Source organism: Grammomys surdaster, unplaced genomic scaffold (genome assembly GCF_004785775.1).
Source record: "Grammomys surdaster isolate TR1022 unplaced genomic scaffold, NIH_TR_1.0 334, whole genome shotgun sequence".
NCBI classification, from domain to species: domain Eukaryota; kingdom Metazoa; phylum Chordata; class Mammalia; order Rodentia; family Muridae; genus Grammomys; species Grammomys surdaster.
The window spans coordinates 843645-863375 of record NW_021604753.1 but is presented as its reverse complement, the minus strand read 5'-3'; the positions used below and the strand labels follow the sequence as shown (position 1 = coordinate 863375).

At 44.2% G+C, this 19731-nt stretch overlaps 2 protein-coding genes across 5 annotated transcripts in view; one reads left to right on the top strand and one right to left on the bottom strand.

Moving 5' to 3' along the window:
- The window catches only part of Ntan1 (N-terminal asparagine amidase), a 13793-nt gene extending 9045 nt beyond the window's left edge, over window positions 1-4748 (top strand). For all 3 annotated transcript variants that reach the window (XM_028778379.1, XM_028778380.1, XM_028778381.1), the window contains 5 exons: window positions 600-653; window positions 1188-1241; window positions 1782-1879; window positions 3972-4085; window positions 4434-4748. In XM_028778379.1, coding sequence (XP_028634212.1) covers window positions 600-653; window positions 1188-1241; window positions 1782-1879; window positions 3972-4085; window positions 4434-4610 — 497 coding nt within the window. In that variant the 3' untranslated portion in view covers window positions 4611-4748. The remainder of the gene's footprint in view (window positions 1-599; window positions 654-1187; window positions 1242-1781; window positions 1880-3971; window positions 4086-4433) is intronic.
- Window positions 4749-5269: 521 nt separating this feature from the next.
- Pdxdc1 (pyridoxal dependent decarboxylase domain containing 1) overlaps window positions 5270-19731 on the bottom strand; it is a 66371-nt gene continuing 51909 nt past the window's right edge. For both annotated transcript variants that reach the window (XM_028778376.1, XM_028778377.1), the window contains exons 14-23: window positions 18441-18504; window positions 15896-15984; window positions 14352-14457; window positions 10515-10686; window positions 9832-9950; window positions 9433-9554; window positions 8512-8604; window positions 8332-8428; window positions 7337-7441; window positions 5270-6888 (exon numbers count right to left, since the gene is read on the bottom strand). In XM_028778376.1, the coding sequence (XP_028634209.1) occupies window positions 6632-6888; window positions 7337-7441; window positions 8332-8428; window positions 8512-8604; window positions 9433-9554; window positions 9832-9950; window positions 10515-10686; window positions 14352-14457; window positions 15896-15984; window positions 18441-18504 (1224 nt within the window). In that variant the 3' untranslated portion in view covers window positions 5270-6631. The remainder of the gene's footprint in view (window positions 6889-7336; window positions 7442-8331; window positions 8429-8511; window positions 8605-9432; window positions 9555-9831; window positions 9951-10514; window positions 10687-14351; window positions 14458-15895; window positions 15985-18440; window positions 18505-19731) is intronic.

Below are 19731 nucleotides of genomic sequence, written 5' to 3'. Positions count from 1 at the left end.
CATAGCACACGGTGCACACACACCACCGGCAAACTCTTAGACACATAAAGAAATTTCTTTTTCTCTAATAGACTCAAAAAAGGTTGGTCTCCTCATAGAACGGCCCTTTGTGAGTACTGGGAGCCGAGCCTAGGCCCTATGCCAGAGCAGAGTAAGTGCTTTAACCACTGAGCCATGTCTCCAGCGCCATTAGTTAGACGTAACAGACTCCATTTTTCCTTTTACATTTAAGTGCATGTGTGCACCATGGAGCTTGAGCATGAAGGTAAGGACAGCTGGCTGGAGTGGGTCCTATATATGGAACATAGATTGCAAGAGCCTTTACAGATGTTTTGCCTTCTTGCTGGTCTAGCCTCTACTCTTACCTGGTCCCCTTTTTGAGACAGGATCTCATGCAGCAGACTGGCCTTGAAATTGAATGTGGCACCAAGCCTGTTTCTGTAGTGCTCGGGATTGAACCCAGGACCTTGAGCATGCTAAGAATTACTGTGTCAGTTGAGCTATATCTCAATACCTACTAGAACATTTTCATGCATATATATTTTAACCACACTCACATACCCCTGTTAACTTGGGCACTTTTTTGACATCAATTGTAGGTGAATTTGACAAACAGGATGATGATATTCACTTGGTGACATTATGTGTAACAGGTAAGTTCTGCTGCATTCTCCAAAGGGGTTTAAGGGCTCAAGAAGGTTTTGTCTATACTTTTTTATTTTAAGATTTATTTATTTTTTTATGTGAGTACACTGTTGATGTATTCAGATCCCATTACAGATGGTTGTGAGCTACCATGTGGTTGCCGAGAACTGAACTCAAAACCTCTGGAAGAGCAGTCAGTGTTCTTAACTGCTGAGCCACCTTTCCAGCTTTGTCAATACCCTTCTTACAACAGCTACCATCAGGATAGGAATTGTAGAAGACACTCAAAAGAGATTGTCACCTATTGGATGCCTGTCCCCACTACTCCTTAACACTAGGTAGACTTCTTGCCACCAGGTCCTACCCAACTGAATTGGATGTTCACACTGCTTCTGCACAAAGGCCCTGATGTCTGGTTTCCAGGCTGTTAGAGGCTGCTCTGTGTTCCTGGCCAGTGGCCTACCTGGGGCTCTGCACTGACCGAGCTTTTCCTTCATGAGGAAAACAACTGCTTAGTGCTTCTACTTCCCTTTGTTTCTTAGAATTAAATGACCGGGAAGAAAATGAAAACCACTTTCCAGTCATTTATGGCATCGGTAAGTAGCGTTTGTATCTGAGGGATGGATGGTTTGCCTGTGGGTATAGCAGGCTGTGTTAGGTTAAAGGTCATTAGTGAGTTTGGAAACCTTGGGCAAGAGGCCTTACTTGGTTAACCTTTTAGCTGTGAGGCTGTTAATGCCAGTGTACAGCATAGGTTATCACACCCCACACCTACTCCTGCAGCTTAGTGTCACATGGGTAGGGCTCTGGAGGAAGGTAAGCCCAGGGTCCTCCTCCCTCCAGTCCTGAGGCTAGCAAATTGCATAGGGCTTCTGGTGTATCCTTGTTTACCGAGCTGGGTGGTGAGCACACAGGCACGTCTTTCTTTCTTCTCTGTCACTTGGCAGCCTTGCAAGTGTTTGTTGTGCCCTGAGGCCTCAGGGCTGTTCTTCCCTGTGTGGTGCAGAGGTTGTCAGCACCTCAGACTTTCTTCAGATCCCATTCTTCTGTCTTTCTGCTTCTTACATGTAGTGCTAGAAACGTAAAGTCCGCTTTGGATCTTTGTTGGTTTAGAGTCCCTCCCTTGTCCCCTGCAGCCGTCAACATTAAAACTGCAGAGATTTATAGAGCTTCCTTTCAAGACCGTGGCCCAGAGGAGCAACTGCGTGCTGCAAGAGCTTTAGCAGGAGGCCCGGTGAGTGGGAGGGATAAAGAGGGAACCCCAAGAGCCTCAAGTTTTTAGACCCGAGAAAAGTTATGGCCACCTCCTAACCAGGGACCCAGCCCACTTCCTCAAGAGTTAAGAGGTTCTAAGTGAGTTTAGGTTTTAAGTGCCAGACACTAGTTCTCTTCCTGGAAGAGAGAGGAGACAGTAACAGCCTGGGGCCTCTTCCCATAGAAAGGACGGCAGGGATGGAAGTGACCAAGGACTAGTCCAATGAGTCACTAAGTCAGATTAAAAGTTTAATTTCCTTAGGGCACTGTATTTTTCCTTGTTTTTAGTAGTGCCAAGGATGTGGTCGAGGCGCTACCGCACATATGCTGGGTGTGTCACCAAGCACTTCCAGCCTAGGCCCTTTTATTTTGATATAAGAGCTTGTTCTGTAACAGCCTCAACATTTCCCAGGGCTGGGATCACACATGTGTACAACTGTGTCTTGGTCTCTAGGATGCTTTTTAATTAAATATTATTCATCCCATCTGAAGCTAGAAGAATTTAAAATGCCCAGTATGAGCCTGGCACGGTGGCACAGTTTTAATTTAATCACTCAGGAGGCAAACAGGTGGGCTGCTGAAAAGTAGAGGCCAGCCTAGGATGTGTAGTTTCCAACAAAGCAGCCAAACAGGAGCTGGGGAGACAGTTCATTAGCCAAGTACGTGCTTGCTGTGTAAACAGGATCCTTAGCACTGGCATAAGAAGCTGGGTGAACTGTGCATGCTTCCAGTCCTAGTACTAGGGAGAGACAGACAGGCTGATTATTGAGGTTTCTAGCCAGCCAGTCTTGCTGAATATGTAGTTTCAGCTTTAGTGGGAGGTCTTGTCTCTGTCTCAAAGCAACTGAAGACACAGGGCACAGATGCTTGGTCTCACATATGTGCCAGCAACCCATGCCCCAGCAAGCTCAAAGGCTGCTTGTCTGTGTAGTGCTAACATCTCAGCAAAATGTTTAGAGTTAGACATTTGTTTTGCCGGTCTCTTATTATTTTCAGGAATCCTAATTTTGTCTTTAAAAAATTTTGCATTTGATATGGTTTTGCTATGTAGCCTAGGGTGACTTGGCATTGTGGCAAGCCTCCTGCATCAACTTCTACCAAGTGATGGGATTATCAACTACTATGACCAGCTTGGTGATTTTGTCCGTCTTTCTTCCTTTCTTTTTGACACAGAGGGTCATGCTGTAGCCTAGGGTGGCCTGGAACTCACGATAGGGCTCTTTCTGTTACTTAGTTAATAATTAGAATACTGAGTACCCTTCTCAAAGCTGAAAATTACCACTGGCGTGATTTGGGGATTTAAGAAATGGGTCTTTTGGCCCATCAGCTTCTACAGAGCTGATGGTGCACACACCTGTGGTCCCACAGTCTGGAGTCAAGGCCAGCCCAAGCTAAGTGAGACCCACTGCAAAACACAAAACCAGGCGAGGTACGGAGGTGCACACTTTTAAGGCAGGAAGATCTCTCTGAGTTTAAGGCCAGCCTGGTCTACCACACTCAGTCCCCGACTCAAAAACAAGACAGACAAACAGCAACAAAAACAAAAGACCCAGACCTTTCTTTCATCCCTTTTGTGAGACAAGGCCTCACTCTGTCATCCAGGCTGTCCTGCAACCCAAAGTGATCTTCCTCTGGTTCAGCCTCAGCCTCCTGAGTGTTGGGTGGCAAGTGTGAGCTGTCATACTTGGGCGCTATGAGCTGTTTTATGTGGCATGATGACTATTTGCTTGGGGTAGTAATAAAGAGGTGTGGCATTTTGTGTAGCCATGAGGAATACAGGCTTTAGTCAGACGTACCTGGCTTTCAGGCACTGCTGATGCCCACTGGACATGTGACCTGGGACCTTTCACCATGAGCTTCCCCTTGAAAGGGCAGCATGATGTCTTCTTGTAGGCTTGTCATCAGAAGTAAACACAGCAATGCACAGGGACGGATTTGGTGGTGGCAGCCTTGTTGTTATGGGAGGTCAATGTGTGCAGCTTATCAGCTAAGGGGACAGACAACCTTGGAACTAGACTACAGCAGTGGCAGGGCAGTGTCCTTACAGCTTGTCATGGAAATGGTTCTTTTAGATGATTAGCATTTATGATGCAAAGACAGAACAACTTCGAATAGGCCCGTGTTCCTGGACGCCATTCCCACATGTGGATTTCTGGTTGCAGCAAGATGACAAGCAAATCCTAGAGGTGAGAGTTTACAGGTCGGCTAAACCTTAAGTCTCTGCACCCTGGTTCCCATGTGTAAGAAAAAAGGGTTAGAGCAGCTAAAGCTGCGTCTCCTCAGCGGGTGAGAGTGACTGTCTGCTGTCTGCTGCCATCGGCAGTCTCTGTTTCCCTTATGGCAGTGGGGGTTAGTAATGCCCTGGCAGCTGTTTATACAGGTGAAGCAGTAAGCAATGAAGTATGTTTCCCCAGATGTACAGAGGCACCACATTGAAACTAGCCCAGTGGATGTGTACACAGCCCAGAGCTACTTGGACGTAGTGAGAGAGGTGCAGCCTGGCCCCTCTCACATCCACCCTCTTGTCTTTTCAGAACCTTTCCACTTCTCCTCTGGCCGAGCCCCCTCACTTTGTTGAACATATTAGATCTACCTTGATGTTTTTAAAAAAATTTCCATCTCCAGAGAATATACTGTTTCCTGGAAATAAAGCTCTCCTCTACAAAAAAAATAAAGATGGCTTATGGGAAAAGATCTCTCCAGGGAGCTAACATCCGATCAGAGTTACCGAAGAATTCAACTTTTTGCCCCGATAAAGATGGTTGCCGGTTTGGAATCTACATCTGCTCACTCTTCCTTCTTCCTTCCCTTTTGTCTTTCAAAATAAAACCTTATTTTGGCAAAGGTAATTTGTTGAGATGACTTTTTGCCTCACTACAAAGTAAACATTCTCCAGCGTGAGGGACAGTGGCTTTAGAGACAAGTTGTTCAGGAAAACTCCTTACTCAAAAGTTACTTTGAGAAACTTCCTGTCAAAACTGTTCTGTTCTAGGCAAGATGCAAGGCTCAGAAAGAAACAGTTGAGGTTTTACCTTTTGACAAGCTCCTGGGAGATCAAATCAGTCTGGACATCGTGAAGGCAGCGTAAGATGGCCAGTTAGGGTCAATAAGTTACTATTTAGAAACTATTATGTTGCCTGGTAGTGCAGCCTTTAGTTCTAGCACTTGGGAGGCCAAGGCAGGCAAATCTCTGAGAGTTTGAGGCCAGCCTGGTCTACAAATCGGGTTCCAGGATCTACAAAGTGAGTTCCAGGACAGCCAGGGCTGTTCAGAGAAACCTTGTCTCAAACAAACCAACCAGCCAACCAACCATCCCACATCTCCCAAACCCCCTTTCTGTTATCTGATAAAAGTTAAGAGTTATACGGAGTTCAAAGGTAGCAATTTCAAGAGCCTTTATTTAAGCCAACATCAGATAGTGCCTCAAGGTAAATTCTGTTGCAGCAAAACCAGGTAACAATTCCAAATGTACAAAAACATTTAAAAATCAATCTTGTTAAAGGTGATAATTTGCTCCTACCCCATGTCACCTGCTATACTTCATTGCACCAAATAAACAGGGAAGACTGTATTTAATCATTTGCACCCAAAAAAGGGAAAGACTGCATGTTGACAAGGGCAGCTGTCAGCAATCGCCCCGTGAAGTCAGGGTAATTAGAGGCTTCATGTGGTGTAACTAAGGCTCCAACGCTGCAGTCTGCAGGAACACCATCCTAGCATCTTCCACCGTTTTGACTTTGAGGGACTAGAAAGGCACGGGGTGGGGCATCTTAGGGTACTACAGGTAACACAGCACTTGGGGGAATAGAAGTGGACAGGAATGAGGCAGCAAGCTCTGGCTGGTTAGCCTGGAAGAGGCGACTTCTCTGGCTCTTTCCCGAGCTGGACCCAGGGCGAGCTTCAAGTAGAAGAGAAGCTACAGCCACATCATGAGAAGCAAGCCAAAGGCTTGTTTGCTTCAGCCTTACCGTGCTGCACAGCAGACGACATTGAGCTTGTCACTGTGGCCTCCAGAGGGCTTTCTGCCCCAAATAGACACGAGCACAGTGCACACTGGACACCAACTTAAAAGCATTACCAGTGTTTAAAAATATCCTTAAATATGGTCAGGAAGAGATCTTAGAGTTAGTTACTATTAACAGGTGAGTCCTTAAATTTGTTTACAAAGAATGTGTAAGGGAGAAAAAGTGCAGCAAGGGATGGTCCTAGTGCCACAGCTCATGTGGACAGTTCTTACTTAGGCTCCAGGAAAAGCAGCAGTGGGGACAGAAGCAGAGGGCTTCTGATGCTCTTACTCATGGTCCTACTGAGACCCATCCCCTCATGCCAACCAATGAGGCAGGCATCTACCATAACTTGACTGAACTACAGAGCTAAGATGGAAGAGAACCTGGAGAGTCACTGTGTACAGTCTCATCACGGTTGGATTCATTCGGAGAAGATGAGAGCAGTGTTTCGAGTGGTAGGTTCTGAAGTACATGTGTTCTCTCAGTACAAATGTTTATGGTACATGAAGAAAGGGTATGCCTATGTTGGGCAGGCCAAAATGGTCAACTGTCATTTGTCCTACTTACAGATAAAATAATTAACTGCCCCCTAGAAAGCCTGGTTTTCTGACATGTATCTGTGCAAAACTCAGCACAAACAACAGTTTTTATCATAGCATGTGGCATAGTTCCTACCGTCCCTGACACAACAGTCAGTCCAGCCTCTAGCCCAGGACTGCTGAGCTTCATCTTAAGCGCTCCAGCTCCTCTACCTGTGAGTGGTCGTCTTCCTGATGCTGGGCCTTGTTCTGTAGGGCCTCAGTCTGTCTGGCTGTGGGGTCAGCAGCCCTGGGAGGCTGTTCCGGACAGTGGGCCTCTAGGTTGTCGTGCTCTGGCCCACTGGACAGCTGTTCCACCTTTTCCAGGTCTTCAATGTGGCTGACTGAGCTGGTCTCACTCACAGCATCTGAGCCTCTCAGGGACCTTTTAAAAGGCTTCTGACCTAGAGACATGAGACAAACTATCCTGAAACTGGTGGTACATGCTGTAGCAAAGGCTCTGTGGTCCTGCATGGTCATTGATATTGCAGGAATGCTGGAATTCTGGCTTAGAAACATCTCAGAGGTGAGGCAGGAACTAAAGAAGACTGTGACACTAAAATGCTCCTGAGGTCAGTGATTCTATGGTGACCCTAATGGGAGTAAACATTTTGATTAAGTCAGTGCTTGCCTTTGGAGTACCATGAAGGCATATCTGTGGGAATATATCACAGGTGCATGAATGGTTGTTTCAGTGAAGGGAATGGAATTTTGGATTAAAGAAAACAAAGGCACATACGGGAACAACAGGTGAGGAATCAACAGCATGCAGAGTTCATTCCCTAAGTGGAGTAGAACTGGTTTTCTTTTATCAATGATCATGAAATGTAGAGGTGGAGAAGTTTAACCCACCTGGAAGCCTCTGTTTGCTTCGAGTGCCTGAGGGTGTGGGAGGCGGTGTCACTCCTGTACCTTGTACTTTGTGGACATAGGTGTATTCTGTGGACTCCAGAGAGCCTGTAAGGAAAACAAAGGAGTGGACAGAAGCTCTCGGCATAAACATCCTGAGATGTCACTTGCCCTCAATTGGCTTTGTGTCCTAACCAGGTCTATAGCCATCTGGCTCCCCAGTGACTTTGACTGGAGCAAACCCAGCCTGCAGCTGCTCATCCTTCTCCCTAGCCTCCGTCCTGGAGTGTTCAGTCAGTGTGTGCAGTGTGCCAGGACCCACCTCCAGCTGGGAAATGCACTTTAGCATGAAAGAGCTTTAGCATGCTCCTGCTAATAGCTGAGGTCTGACAGATAAAGCATTACATGTTCATAGTGTTTTGAGACAGAGTCTCACATAACTCTGATAGGTGACCTTCAGCCTCCTAAATGCCAGGATTATATTCTTGTGCCACCATACCAGGAAAATCTAATGATATCTTTGGTTATCGTGAGAATCCACCCATTATTTTCTGAAGAAGGACCAAAGGAAGGAACATCAAATTTTGTGAGCATTTCTTTGGTAGGATAAGAAGTTGGTAGTACCACTAGTTTACAAAAATACCCTAGTGCTGTGTGCTCTGATCATTAGGTTCCCCTTGCAGAAGGAGCCCTGCTCTGCACAGAATACTCAGGACGGCTCCTTATGTCAGTGTCGACTGCACTGCTCCCAGATGCTGGCCGACTGGACAGCCATGTCCTTGTTCTAAGGAAGAGCAATGCCCGTGGGATCAAGTGTCTACTTGCTTTCTCACTGTTTCAGCAGAGACTGGGGGATATGACATGGCAGGAGGAGCAGTCTGCTTCAATTCAGACTCCTGGTAGAGAATCCAGGAAGGTATAAAAGCATGAAGGTACTAGCAGCTAAAGGCATCTGGTCAAAATCTGAAATAACAGATCTAGGTAGGGAGCAGTCCTACCTGCTGTTAAGTTAAAACTTCTTCCCTTTTGTGAAGCCTGGACTGGAGCAAACCAGTTCAGCACGGATCCTACGACAGGGATTTGCCGCAACACGCCCTGCAAAACAGAGCCCTGCTCAGGACTGCCTGCTGAGCCTGTTGCCCGGGATGCCAGCCTGGGGAGTTCTGACAGCAACCTACTTCTTCCAGAAGCCGCTCCTCATTTGCCTTCTGTAGCTGAACCTGAGCCTCCTGAATTCCCTTCCGAACAACTTCTGTCATGTTCTCTAGAAGCTGTAAAACCAAGAAAGATACTATTTGTCTAAGCTTCTTGCCCAGGGCCTACAACTATTTACATATTCAATAGCATTGGTGACATCTTCCCAGAAGTCTGTCAATATGTTAGTCTTCTGCACTGAAATACATGAGCAAAAGTTAAAATAGAAAAGTAAACAGAAAAAAATGAAAACTCATGCAGACCCCAGCAGATATAACTTCTTGTCTGGTCCCATTTGCCAAACAAGAGAAATAACTACTTATATTCATAATATAACTAGCACAGTTTAATGCTGAGACAAAGTCAGAATAGCCAAGCCTGGGAAAAACCCACAGTCTAAAAGTCTAAGCAATAGTGAATGCAGCCAGCTCCTTGGCCTTTTCTAACCTCCTCATCCCTTCCCTATCCCAAAGTGAACTGCAGCATGTTTGTGTGTCTGCTCTCAGACAAGGCTGAGTTGGAGTCTGTCCTCTAGCCTTCTTGGCTGGTCTTCCTTGCTACTAGACACTTGTGCTGTTTGTCCTTAAAGTCAGCTCCTTTTAGTTAGGAAGTCTCAGCTCAGAATACTGCAGAGGTGAGCAAGTTCGCAAAAGCTCAGCTGTCTTAGCCTTAGTACATGCTCACACTGCTCAGCTATACATGGCTCTTTCCCCACACTGCCTGGTGAGGTCACTGGGAGCAGCGACTGTGGAAAGGCCTCCTGGCATTCCTGATGTATGGCATAACCCCTAGATCACAGGTCTTAGCATAGGACCAACATTTGGGAAAGAAAGAAATGAATAGACAGTCTCCTGTGTTCCACTGCAAAACTCAGGAAAGACATGAAACTGATTAGTCTTACAGACCCTTGAGTTCTCCTCAATTTCCCGGGCTGTGACTGCAATGGTCTCCACTAGCTCAGAAACATCCACATCATCACTTGCCATGCCAATGTAAATGCAGCTCTTCATGCTTTTGTATTCTGGGCCTGAGGGAAGAAACAGGCAAGGCTGGCTCCTAAGTCCTCAGACCAGATGGAGGCCCAGACCAGGTCCTTACTGTCAAAGGGAACTCCTTCCTAGGAAGAGGAAGATGACTCTGATATAGGAAAGGAAGGCTGTAGAGGGAGGGCTACATTACTCTGAGACACTTCATCTCTGGCTGGTCCTAAACCAGAACTCCCCACCTCTGGTGATGCAAAGCAGCTTCCTTAAGCCAGTTAGACATGGTCTTAACATTCAGTGACTTAGGAAAGCAGTTCTTACCCATTTTAAATGTGAGGTCAGATTCCAGTTCATTTAACTTTTTCAGAAGTCCAGTGTGTATTTTTTCCCCCTCTGGATCAGATTTCAAACTGGTGTTATCATCATTAGCATGCTCATACCTAAAAACATCAAACAGCAGTTACAAATCTAAGATTTCGTATTTCTTCAGACAGGATTATGAGTGGGGTATAAATTCCTAGAGATGAACACAGATGTACAGTTATGAGTGTGAAGAGGAACCAATGGCCATGTGTTGTCATTAAAACAACCACCATCTTTCAGTAATGTTGTAAGCCTCAGTCTATGGCCCAGGAAAGCAATTTTCAAAGAAAAAGGAAACATGAGAGGAGAGGGAGGTGGGTCACTCAGGTGGGGTCACCAGAAGACAGTGAGGCCAATATAGCTCTCTCCCACTTAGTCGTCTGTAAAGCTCTGTATATCCCATATAGCAATTATTCATCTACCATGTGTCTGCCTCGGGCACTTGTGAATTAGCACACAGTGACCCCTAACTAAGTCCAATGTTGGACCAAGCTGTCTACAATAGGCCTCTGTAAATACCCAGAACATCTCATGAGATCTTAGCAAATATACTTTAGCTCCACCTGGATATGTGAGTAACAGGACCCATTCGTGCTTTGACAAAGAAGTCTTTCACATCATGTAGCAAGGCAAATCATTACCTGACAACCCCGATTCCAGGCCAGTTGGGGTCATCGACATACAGGAGTCCTGCTGTGCCCTCTACCTCCTGCTTGAATTCTTCTCGAAGCTGTAGCGTACAGGTCAGGACTGGCAGTTTGCTTTGAATGCAGGCGATGAGTCGATCTACATCCTCTCCTCGAGTCCCTAACACTGAGAACACCACAGAACGTCTGAGAAACGACCAAAGGGGAACGTGGCGACTCTCATTGACTACTGCGAATAAGGTCACAAGTCAAGAGCTCAGTATGAACTGAAAACGGTTTTGTTTGGTTGGTTTTTTGTTTTTGTTTTTTTTGAGACAGGAATTCACTCTGTAGTTGAGGCTGGCCTCTAACTCATGGCAATCTGCCTGCCTCAATGTCCAAAATGCTGGAATCATGGATATGAGCTTCTAATTATGCTTGACTTAAAAATTTTTCAAGAAAAGTTGTTCCATGTAGCTATGAAAAAATCAGGTGACAAAAATGAACATACTTAGGGCTGAGGTGATAGTTCCCTCGCTGAAGTGCTTGCTATACACGCATGACAACCCCCCGAGTCTAGAGTGGCTCTCCATGGATCATTTCATACATTTGGGTGTCATGGTATACACCTGTAATCACAGCACTGGGGAAGTAGAAACTAGAGGAGCCCTAGACCTCACTGGCCAGGATTAAGCCAGAGACTGTCCTAAAAGTATAAGGTAGACAGAGATAAAACACACCCAAGGTCAACCTCTGGCTTCAGTGTAGACACACATAGACACACATACCATACACATACATTTGAAAGACTCAGTGGGAAAGGTGCTTGCCACCAAACCTGCCGACCCAAGCTCGACCCCAGCACTCACTCGCATGGGCGGCAGTAGGAGTGAACCGAGTCCTCGACTTCCACGCGTGCATGTCCATCTCACACAGTCAACACACATACAATAATGAGCAAATAAATCAACACTTTAACCTAGTTGCTGCTCCAAAAGAAACAGCTGCTTTATAGATTTAATGCACGGTAGAGCTGTCTACCTAGAAGCCATTTTCTCACAGAAGGCATGGCTCAGGTTACACAGATCCTGTCATAGGCTGAAGCAAAAGGGCAGGTTCTTGATTTATATGCAAATATTAATAGAAGGAAATGTTCTGTCAGGTTCTATCAGGAAGGGGGCAGGGACACTGTACCAGTGTCACCGAGATACACGGAAGCATGCCAAGTCAGCTTTAGAGGTCTCAGGAGTCTGGAGGTACAGGGGCCTTGACCATCCCTCCATACAGGAGCGTCTACCATTCCTCCTCTGGGCTGCCTTAGGTGTTCTCTGACAGCCTGCAGCACTGTCTTCAGAGCTGGGGTTGAGGCCATCAGCAAGCTCCAAAATGGCCTTCTCTTTGCAGGGAAATTTTCTTATTTTAATGAGCTTGAGAAAATATCTTTGCAAAAATGTGGACATCTCATGAAAAACCACCAAAAACTTTCTTAAATTGTTTTAAGTCTTATGAAAACACAACCAATTTTTTACTATCTCCCCAACCTTGGCTTTTTAAAACTGATATATAAGAAAGGTGTGGTGGCTAGGCAGTGGTTGCACACACTTTTAATCCCAGCACTTGGGGGCCAGAGGCAGGCACATCTCTGAGTTGGTCTAAAGAGCATGTTCCAGGACAGCTAGGGCAACACAGAGAAAACCTGTCTCAAAAAAGAACAAAGTAAAACAAAACAAAACACCAAAAAGAAAGAAAGAAAGAAAGAAAGAAAGAAAGAAAGAAAGAAAGAAAGGAAGGAAGGAAGGAAGGAAGGAAGGAAGGAAGGAAGGAAGGAAGGAAGGAAGGTATGGTAGCTCGTGCCTACAATCCCAGTACTCAGAAGACTGTGGCAGGAGGATCAAGTATTTAAGGTCAGCCTGGGTTACACAGCAAGACTCTGTCTCTGAAATACAGTAAGGATTTGTGAAATGGTACAATAGGTAAAGACACTTGCTGACATGTATGATAACTGAGTTTGATTTCTACATGGTAAGATACCCCAAAAATGTCCTTTAATTTCCATATGTGTAATATGGTGTACAAGCATCATATGCACACACATGTACATTTACATGAAAATACGTCCCCAAATAAATAAAATATTTAAAAATAAAATGATCAATTCTGGGAAAAGCCTGTCTTTTTCTTCAACTATTTACCATTTCCTTGTGGAGAACATAGTCTAGTAGCTTTTTACTGCATTACTGTTAACCTATGGTCATGCACCATGCAACAGAGCAAAGAGCTTATGTCTCCTGTCTAGTTGTTATTTTACTAGTGACTAAGAGGGCGCATCTCATGTCCTGTTTTAACTTCACAGACTTTAACTGCACTGTTTTCTGCAATGTCTAAACCAGTGGCCCTATTCTATTAAAATCACCAAGGGAACTTTTTGTTTGTTTGTTTGTTTGTTTTGTTTTGTTTTTCGAGACAGGGTTTCTCTGTGTAGCCCTGGCTGTCCTGGAACTCACTCTGTGTAGACCAGGCTGGCCTCAAACTCAGAAATCCGCCTGCCTCAGTGCTGGGATTAAAGGCGTGCGCCACCACCTGGCATACCAAGGGAACTTTTAAGAGTGTAAACATCTAAGAACTTCTGGAGGGGTTGATCACATGGAGAATCCTGGAGGGTGGCACAGCAGGGGACTGCCCCATCCCTATAATTTGTCTTATACATGTCTATCTTTCACTATGTATATTAAACTATATTACATACCTTAAATATACACTATTAAATATCTACTACTAAAAATGCAATTAGGGAAAAACAAGAATAAAAGCATGCCTGGGCTCCATTCCAGTCACACAGTGTTAAAGGTCTAGAAGTAGCCCAGCTGGGTGGTTTTTTTTTTTTTGGGGGGGGGGGGAAGGGTTCTTTTTCTATTGAAAAGTTTTTTTTGTTTTTGTTTTTTTTTTTATTGAAAAGTTTTTGATCATGTTTTCCTCCTTCCCAATTCTCCCAGATCCTCTCAACTCCCTACTCACACAACTTTATGGGCTCTCAAAACAAAACAAGAGACAAAAAAAAAAAAAAGCCCAAGAAACACATCACGTCCTCCACCCCAAAAACCCCCAGAATCAAAACCAACAAAAGACCAGTAAGAAGTGGCAAGGAAGGAGAGCCGAAACAAAGGGACAAAAGTTCACAAAATGCCATTGAGTTTGTTTTGTGTTGGCCCACTTACTCCTGGCAGGTAAGGATGCTGACTTCCTCTTTGCCAGCAGGTATCTAATTTTGGACAGAACTGTCAGTGCTGGGGACCCTGTTTGGCTTGACTCTGTGTAGGTCTGTGTATGCTGCCACAGTCTCTATGACTGCTAAAAGGGTTTAAAGCTCCACAGGTTATTCAGATGTGCACTTGGACATGAGAAGTAACCAGAAGAAAGCCTACAATCACATGATATCAAAACACAGGAATCCAATGGTTCTAGATGTCTCACTGTATTAGTAAGAAGTTATGCTAAAACTTAAATGTAGCTTTAAAGAAAAGCTTCCTTAGCCAGAAGTGGTGGCACATGTCCTTAGTCCCAGGACTGAGGAAACAGAGGCAGTTAGATCTCTGTGAGTTTGGGGACAACCTGGTCTATAGTTTTCAGGACAGCCAGGACTATTAAACAGAGAAACACTCTCTTCAAAAACAAAACAAAAAAACAAACAAACAAAAAAACAAAACAAAACAAAACAAAAAAAACCAATCTCTTTCAAAGAGAGATGCTGCAAATTCCAGGAGAGCAGAGTTACTGTAAGGGAGACTCATCCAACTGCTGGCCATCAGCAGGTATGAGAGAACCCTGTGAGGGGCTGAGCTGCAATTGCCTTACCTTCTGCTGTCATCAAAGGGCTGAACCGAACACATGTGCCATCCACCTCCAGGTCCATGACAGTGAGGCCACACTGAGGCACCAGCTGTTTCAATTGTTCTCCCAACTGTAGGGAAAAGGACAGAGAACACTCCTGTAACGAGGACTTCACCATCCACCGTCATCCCAGACTAAAATGGCTCCTGGAGCTAGTTCCCCTTATTCTTCAGGGTATCTTTCAATACTTAATAGCATTTTTTGTTTTCCGTGATGGGAACAGAACCCAGGGGACTCTGCCCCCCACCTACCCCCACACCGCCTACCTTTTCCAATTAACAGTTCATTTTATACAAATTTTTTTCTAAATACAAATTTACTTTAGAAAAACATGCAATACAGTTGACCTAAAAATATGAAATAAAAATGACCCATATCCTCCTAACATTTGACTGTTGACATGCAGTTTATTCATAGGGTCTTTTCTCGGTGCTTATAACAAACATGGCATTCTGTATACATTAGGAGCCTCCTCTTTTCCTTGTGTGTGTGTGTGAAGGCACTCATGTGTGTGCATGGTCATGTGGGGGCCAGAGAGCAATACTGGTTCCCTCAGTCACTCCCCACCTTACTGTCTGAGACAGGACCTCTCACTGAAACTGGAGCTTATCAGATTGCTTTACTGTCTGTTCAGTGAACTCCCTGAACCACCCATCTCTGCATTCCTGGTGGATTGCAGGCATGCTGCTGTACCTGACTATTTTTTTTAAACATGAATACTAGAGATCTGAACTCAGGTATTTATGCTTGCACTACAAGTACTTTATCACAGAGCTATCTACTCAGCCCCAATAAATTGCTTTTTTCCCATCTAATCTGTGCTTATCATTTTCCATCTGTTTTAAACATTTGGCTATAGGTTTATAACAGCTGCTTTGAATGGCACTGCATGGATGTATTATACCTTATTCATTAGAGCCTAGGAAATGACACTGCTGTGAACATCTTTACCCTATTGAGAACACTTAAGAAGTCTAAAATCTAGAGGTACTACACTTCAGTGTCCAAAAAGCTATTAGAGTAGAATGCTGGCCTACTTTGCCTGTTCCTTCTGATGCACTCTTTTGTTTTGTTTTTGACACAGGGTTTTACTATGTAGCTTTGGTTGTTCTGGGACTATATAGACTAGGTTGGTCTGAAACTCCTGGAGATCCACCTGCATTTGCCTCCCAAATTTTGGGATTAGAGGTGTGCACCACCACACCCAGCTTTAGCCACTCTCTTGTTGCCCAAAGCAGAGGATCTGTGGGCCAGGCTTTACATGCTATTCTATTGTCTTACATAGCAATTAGGATATGGTCGCAGAAGCAGAGTGAGTGGCTTGCCAGAGGTAACAGTGTCTGAGGTGGTGATATGATTCAGAACAGAACAAGCCTGGTGTCTCTGCATGACGTTCCTGCCTGTGGGTATGACTAACCAACCACACATGACCATGTTATAGCAGGTGGGAGGCCAGATGACACTGTTCCAGATGTAGAGAAGAAAAAGTAGACAGCAGCCATCTTTACCCAGCGGTTCAGCACATCACAGGAGTGTCTCTCCCGGCCAACTGCTGCAGGTGCTATGCTGGATACAGGGACAGCTTTAAACGCTGGATCTGAGGCCAAACACAGAAGGAATTCACTTCCAGAAACAAAGCTCCAATAAACATTACAACTCAGTCCATCAGCAGCATCATATAGTAATGAAATCAAAAGGTCTGAGAGGTGAATGTCCAATACTTTTCTGACAAACTAAGTAACTTCTCAATGCATTTCTTTTTTTTTTTTTTTTTTTTTTTTTTTTTTATTTACTTTATTTATGAGTACACTGTAGCTGTCTTCAGACACACCAGAAGAGGGCATCGAATCTCATTACAGATGGTTGTGAGCCACCATGTGGTTGCTGGGATTTGAACTCAGGACCTCTGGAAGAGCAGTCAGTGCTCTTAACCGCTGAGCCATCTCTCCAGCCCCTATAATAGGATTTTTGTTGTTGTTCTTCAAGACAGGGTTTCTCTTGTGTAGCCGTTCTGGAATTTTCTCTATAGATCAGGCTGGACTTGAACTCAGAGATCTGCCTGCCTCGGCCTCCCAAGTGCTGAGTTTAAAGGAATGCGCCACCAATGCCTGTAGGATTCTTAATTTTCCTCTCTCTCCTCTCCCCTCTCTCTCTCTCTCTCTCTCTCTCTCTCTCTCTCTCTCTCTCTCTTCTTTCTTTCTTTCTTTCTTTCTTTCTTTCTTTCTTTCTTTCTTTCTTTCCTTTCTTTCTTTCTTTTCCTCTTCTTCTTCTTACAAAACTGCTTTCAACACCGGCCTGGAGGTACACATCTATACAATCTCAATCTCAGCCTTTGGTAAAGCTAAGGCTAAAGGGCAGTTATGAGTTCAAGGCCAGCCTAGGTCCCAGGAGAGGATTATATTTTTAAAATAGTTCCCTCTCAAGGAATTTCAAAAGGAAACCAAAGAAATGCAAATACAGCATAAAGAAAATAAAACCCACTATGTATCAAGTTAAAGCCATTGAAAAGTGGTAGGGCACTGACAGACAGTAATGGAGCCCATGCAGACAGGAAGGTAAGCATTTAGTGGGGACAGAAATGAAAGCAGTACAGGGAGTCTGAAGCAGAAGGACTGCTACAAGTTAAAGCCAGCCTGGCCGACAGAATGAGAGCCTGTTTCAAAAAAAAAAAAAAAAAAGGGAAGAAGAGGAAGGAAAAGACATGTATTTGAAGCAGCAGTGACACAAAGGAAAGAGTGCTGTGCTCTAGGAACAAGAAGTGGACCAGTGTGACTTAAGCACAGTGTGACTAAGGTACAGTGACCAGAGGAAGCGGGAATCAGGACGGAGGCAGATCCCGCAGGCAGAATCTTGTGTGTACAGGGTGGAGCCCTAGACGCTGATGGCTATGAGCACGCTGATATGACTTGCAATGCTCACTCACTGCCATGCAGAGTTGCTTGGTGGGGACTGTGTGCAATGTGGGAAAGTCAGTGTCATCTAGATGAAAGCTAATGTGTCTTGGACTATGCTGGTGGCATGCTGGTCACTTTTTTTTTTTTTTTGGTCTTTTTTTTTCCTCTGCAGTATTGAGGATTAAAACCTAGTGCCATCTGAATGCTAGAAATTGCTATTATCTCCAGCATGGTCCATTTAAAAAAAAAAAAACTGTTTTTTTTTTTTGGACAGGGTTTCTCTGTGTAGCCTAGGCTGTTCTAGAACTGGATCTCAAACTCAGAAATTCTCTGCCTCTGGCTTTCTGGTATTGAGATTGTAAGAGTATGCCACTTCACCAGGCTAAAACAGATTCTTAAGCCCAGCATTCAGGAGGCACAGGCAGATTAATCATTGTGAGTTTGAGGCTAACCTAAGTTTATAAACCAAGTTCCAGGCCAGCCAGAACAAGAAGGTAGGGTAGGGTAGAAGAGAGAGTGAGAGGAAGAAGGGGAGACAGACAGACAGACAGACTGACTCCTGGATCTATCCTCCTACATCACAATACTTGAGAAGTATCTTAGGGGCTGAAAGCTAGCAGGGGAATAAGAGGTTTGATGTCACACTGTTTCTCCCTCATGTGACTCCTAAAAACATGCCTAGAAATACAATTATTTACAGTTTTTAAAAAAGTCACTTTCCTTAAAGGGCTTTTGAGAAGAAAGCAAACATTGTAAGTTAACAACTCTTTCTAAGCACTGTGCTTTAGTTGGTAGCACAGGCTATGTGGTAGGATTTTGGAATCCTTGATTTAGTCACTAGCATGCTTGTAGAAACTGTCATACTTTTCTATGACTAAAGATTTTAGCATTAAAAACTATAGAATTTAATTTTATATATTAAATTTAAAGCCATGACACACACACACACACACACACACACACACACACACACACACACACACTCTACACATTTTGGTTTTTTGAGACAGGGTTCCTCTGTGTAGCCCTGGCTGTCCTGGAACTCACTCTGTAGATCAGGCTAGCCTCCCAGCTCATAGTGATCTGCCTGCCTCTGTCTCTCTAGTGCTTGAGATTAAAGGCCTATGCCTGGCACAAAAAAATTTTTTTAATCACCTACCTGAGGGTGGTAATTCCTGGAAAAATCTGAACACCACTACTGGAGAACTAAGCTCATCTTCCACCTGCAAAAAGAGAAATGTGCTGTCACAACACTGAAGACAGGGCCAAACATCAGCAGGATAAGACAATGTCTTTGGAAAGAAATAGGCAGAAATGCTGTTTGTACACAAATGTTAAAAGGCTCAAAGGCTGTAACTGGCCTGAGGTGACCAATGAAAATGATAGTCCCTCACTCTCGACCCAACAAACCCTATGAAGTCATGTAAATGAGCAACTTAAAAAAGCAAAACAAAACAAAGTGTACAAGTCAACCAATGTGTGCCTGGTACCCACAGAAGCCAGAAAAGGATATTGGATATCCTGGAAATAGAGTTACAGACTAGTGTGAGCCATTATGTAGGTGCTGAGAACCAAACTTAGGTCTTCTGCAAGAACAGCAACTGTTCCTAACTGCAGAGTCATCTCTTCAGCCTAAATCAAGAACTTTTTATATTCAAGGATTTAAAAAAAAAAACTTTCATTATCTTTTATAAACAGAACTCAAGTCCTTCTGGCAATGCTCATATTGGCAGCCTAAAACATACCAGTGTATTGTCAGACAAGTGGCGTAATGTATTTCCCAATTGATGACAATGCTAACTGCATTACTCCGACATGATGTACGCCCCTCTCCACATTCAGCCAACCACCAGGCTTTACCATAAAACAGAGCAGCGATCTGCGGCAGGCTCTTGTGTTGGAAGCAGTTCTGGAGATGCTTTCAGCTTTTAACAGCTGTGATCTATCACTGAAGTTCTGAATCCTATGTATCAAATTGTGCCGTGACTAATAAACTCATTAGTAAAACTATAACAAGGAGGTTCCTATGCACAAACAGGAAACAGCAGGCCCATCAATTTTTCTAATTTTTTTAGGTTATTGTTTTGAGAGATAAGGTTTCACTGTGTAGCTGGCCTGGAACTCAATATGTAAACCAGGCTGGTCTTGAACTTAAGAGAAATCTTCCTGTTTCCGTCTCTCAACTGCTGAGATTAAAAGGTGTGTACCACCAGACCTTGCTCTACTAATACTTTAAGGAGATATGTAGATGATATTCTGATCAGGCAAGAGTTATATTTAAACTTGCTAATTATTTGTTGAGTTGGTACTTATAGTGCTTTCATATCTGCCATCTCTAACTTTCATATAAACAAAATTAATGCCTTTAATGGAATAAGGATTTATTGGGTAAGCAGAATGGGATTAAGTTCCACAAGCAAGGAGGAACTAAAAAGGTCACAGAACAGAAG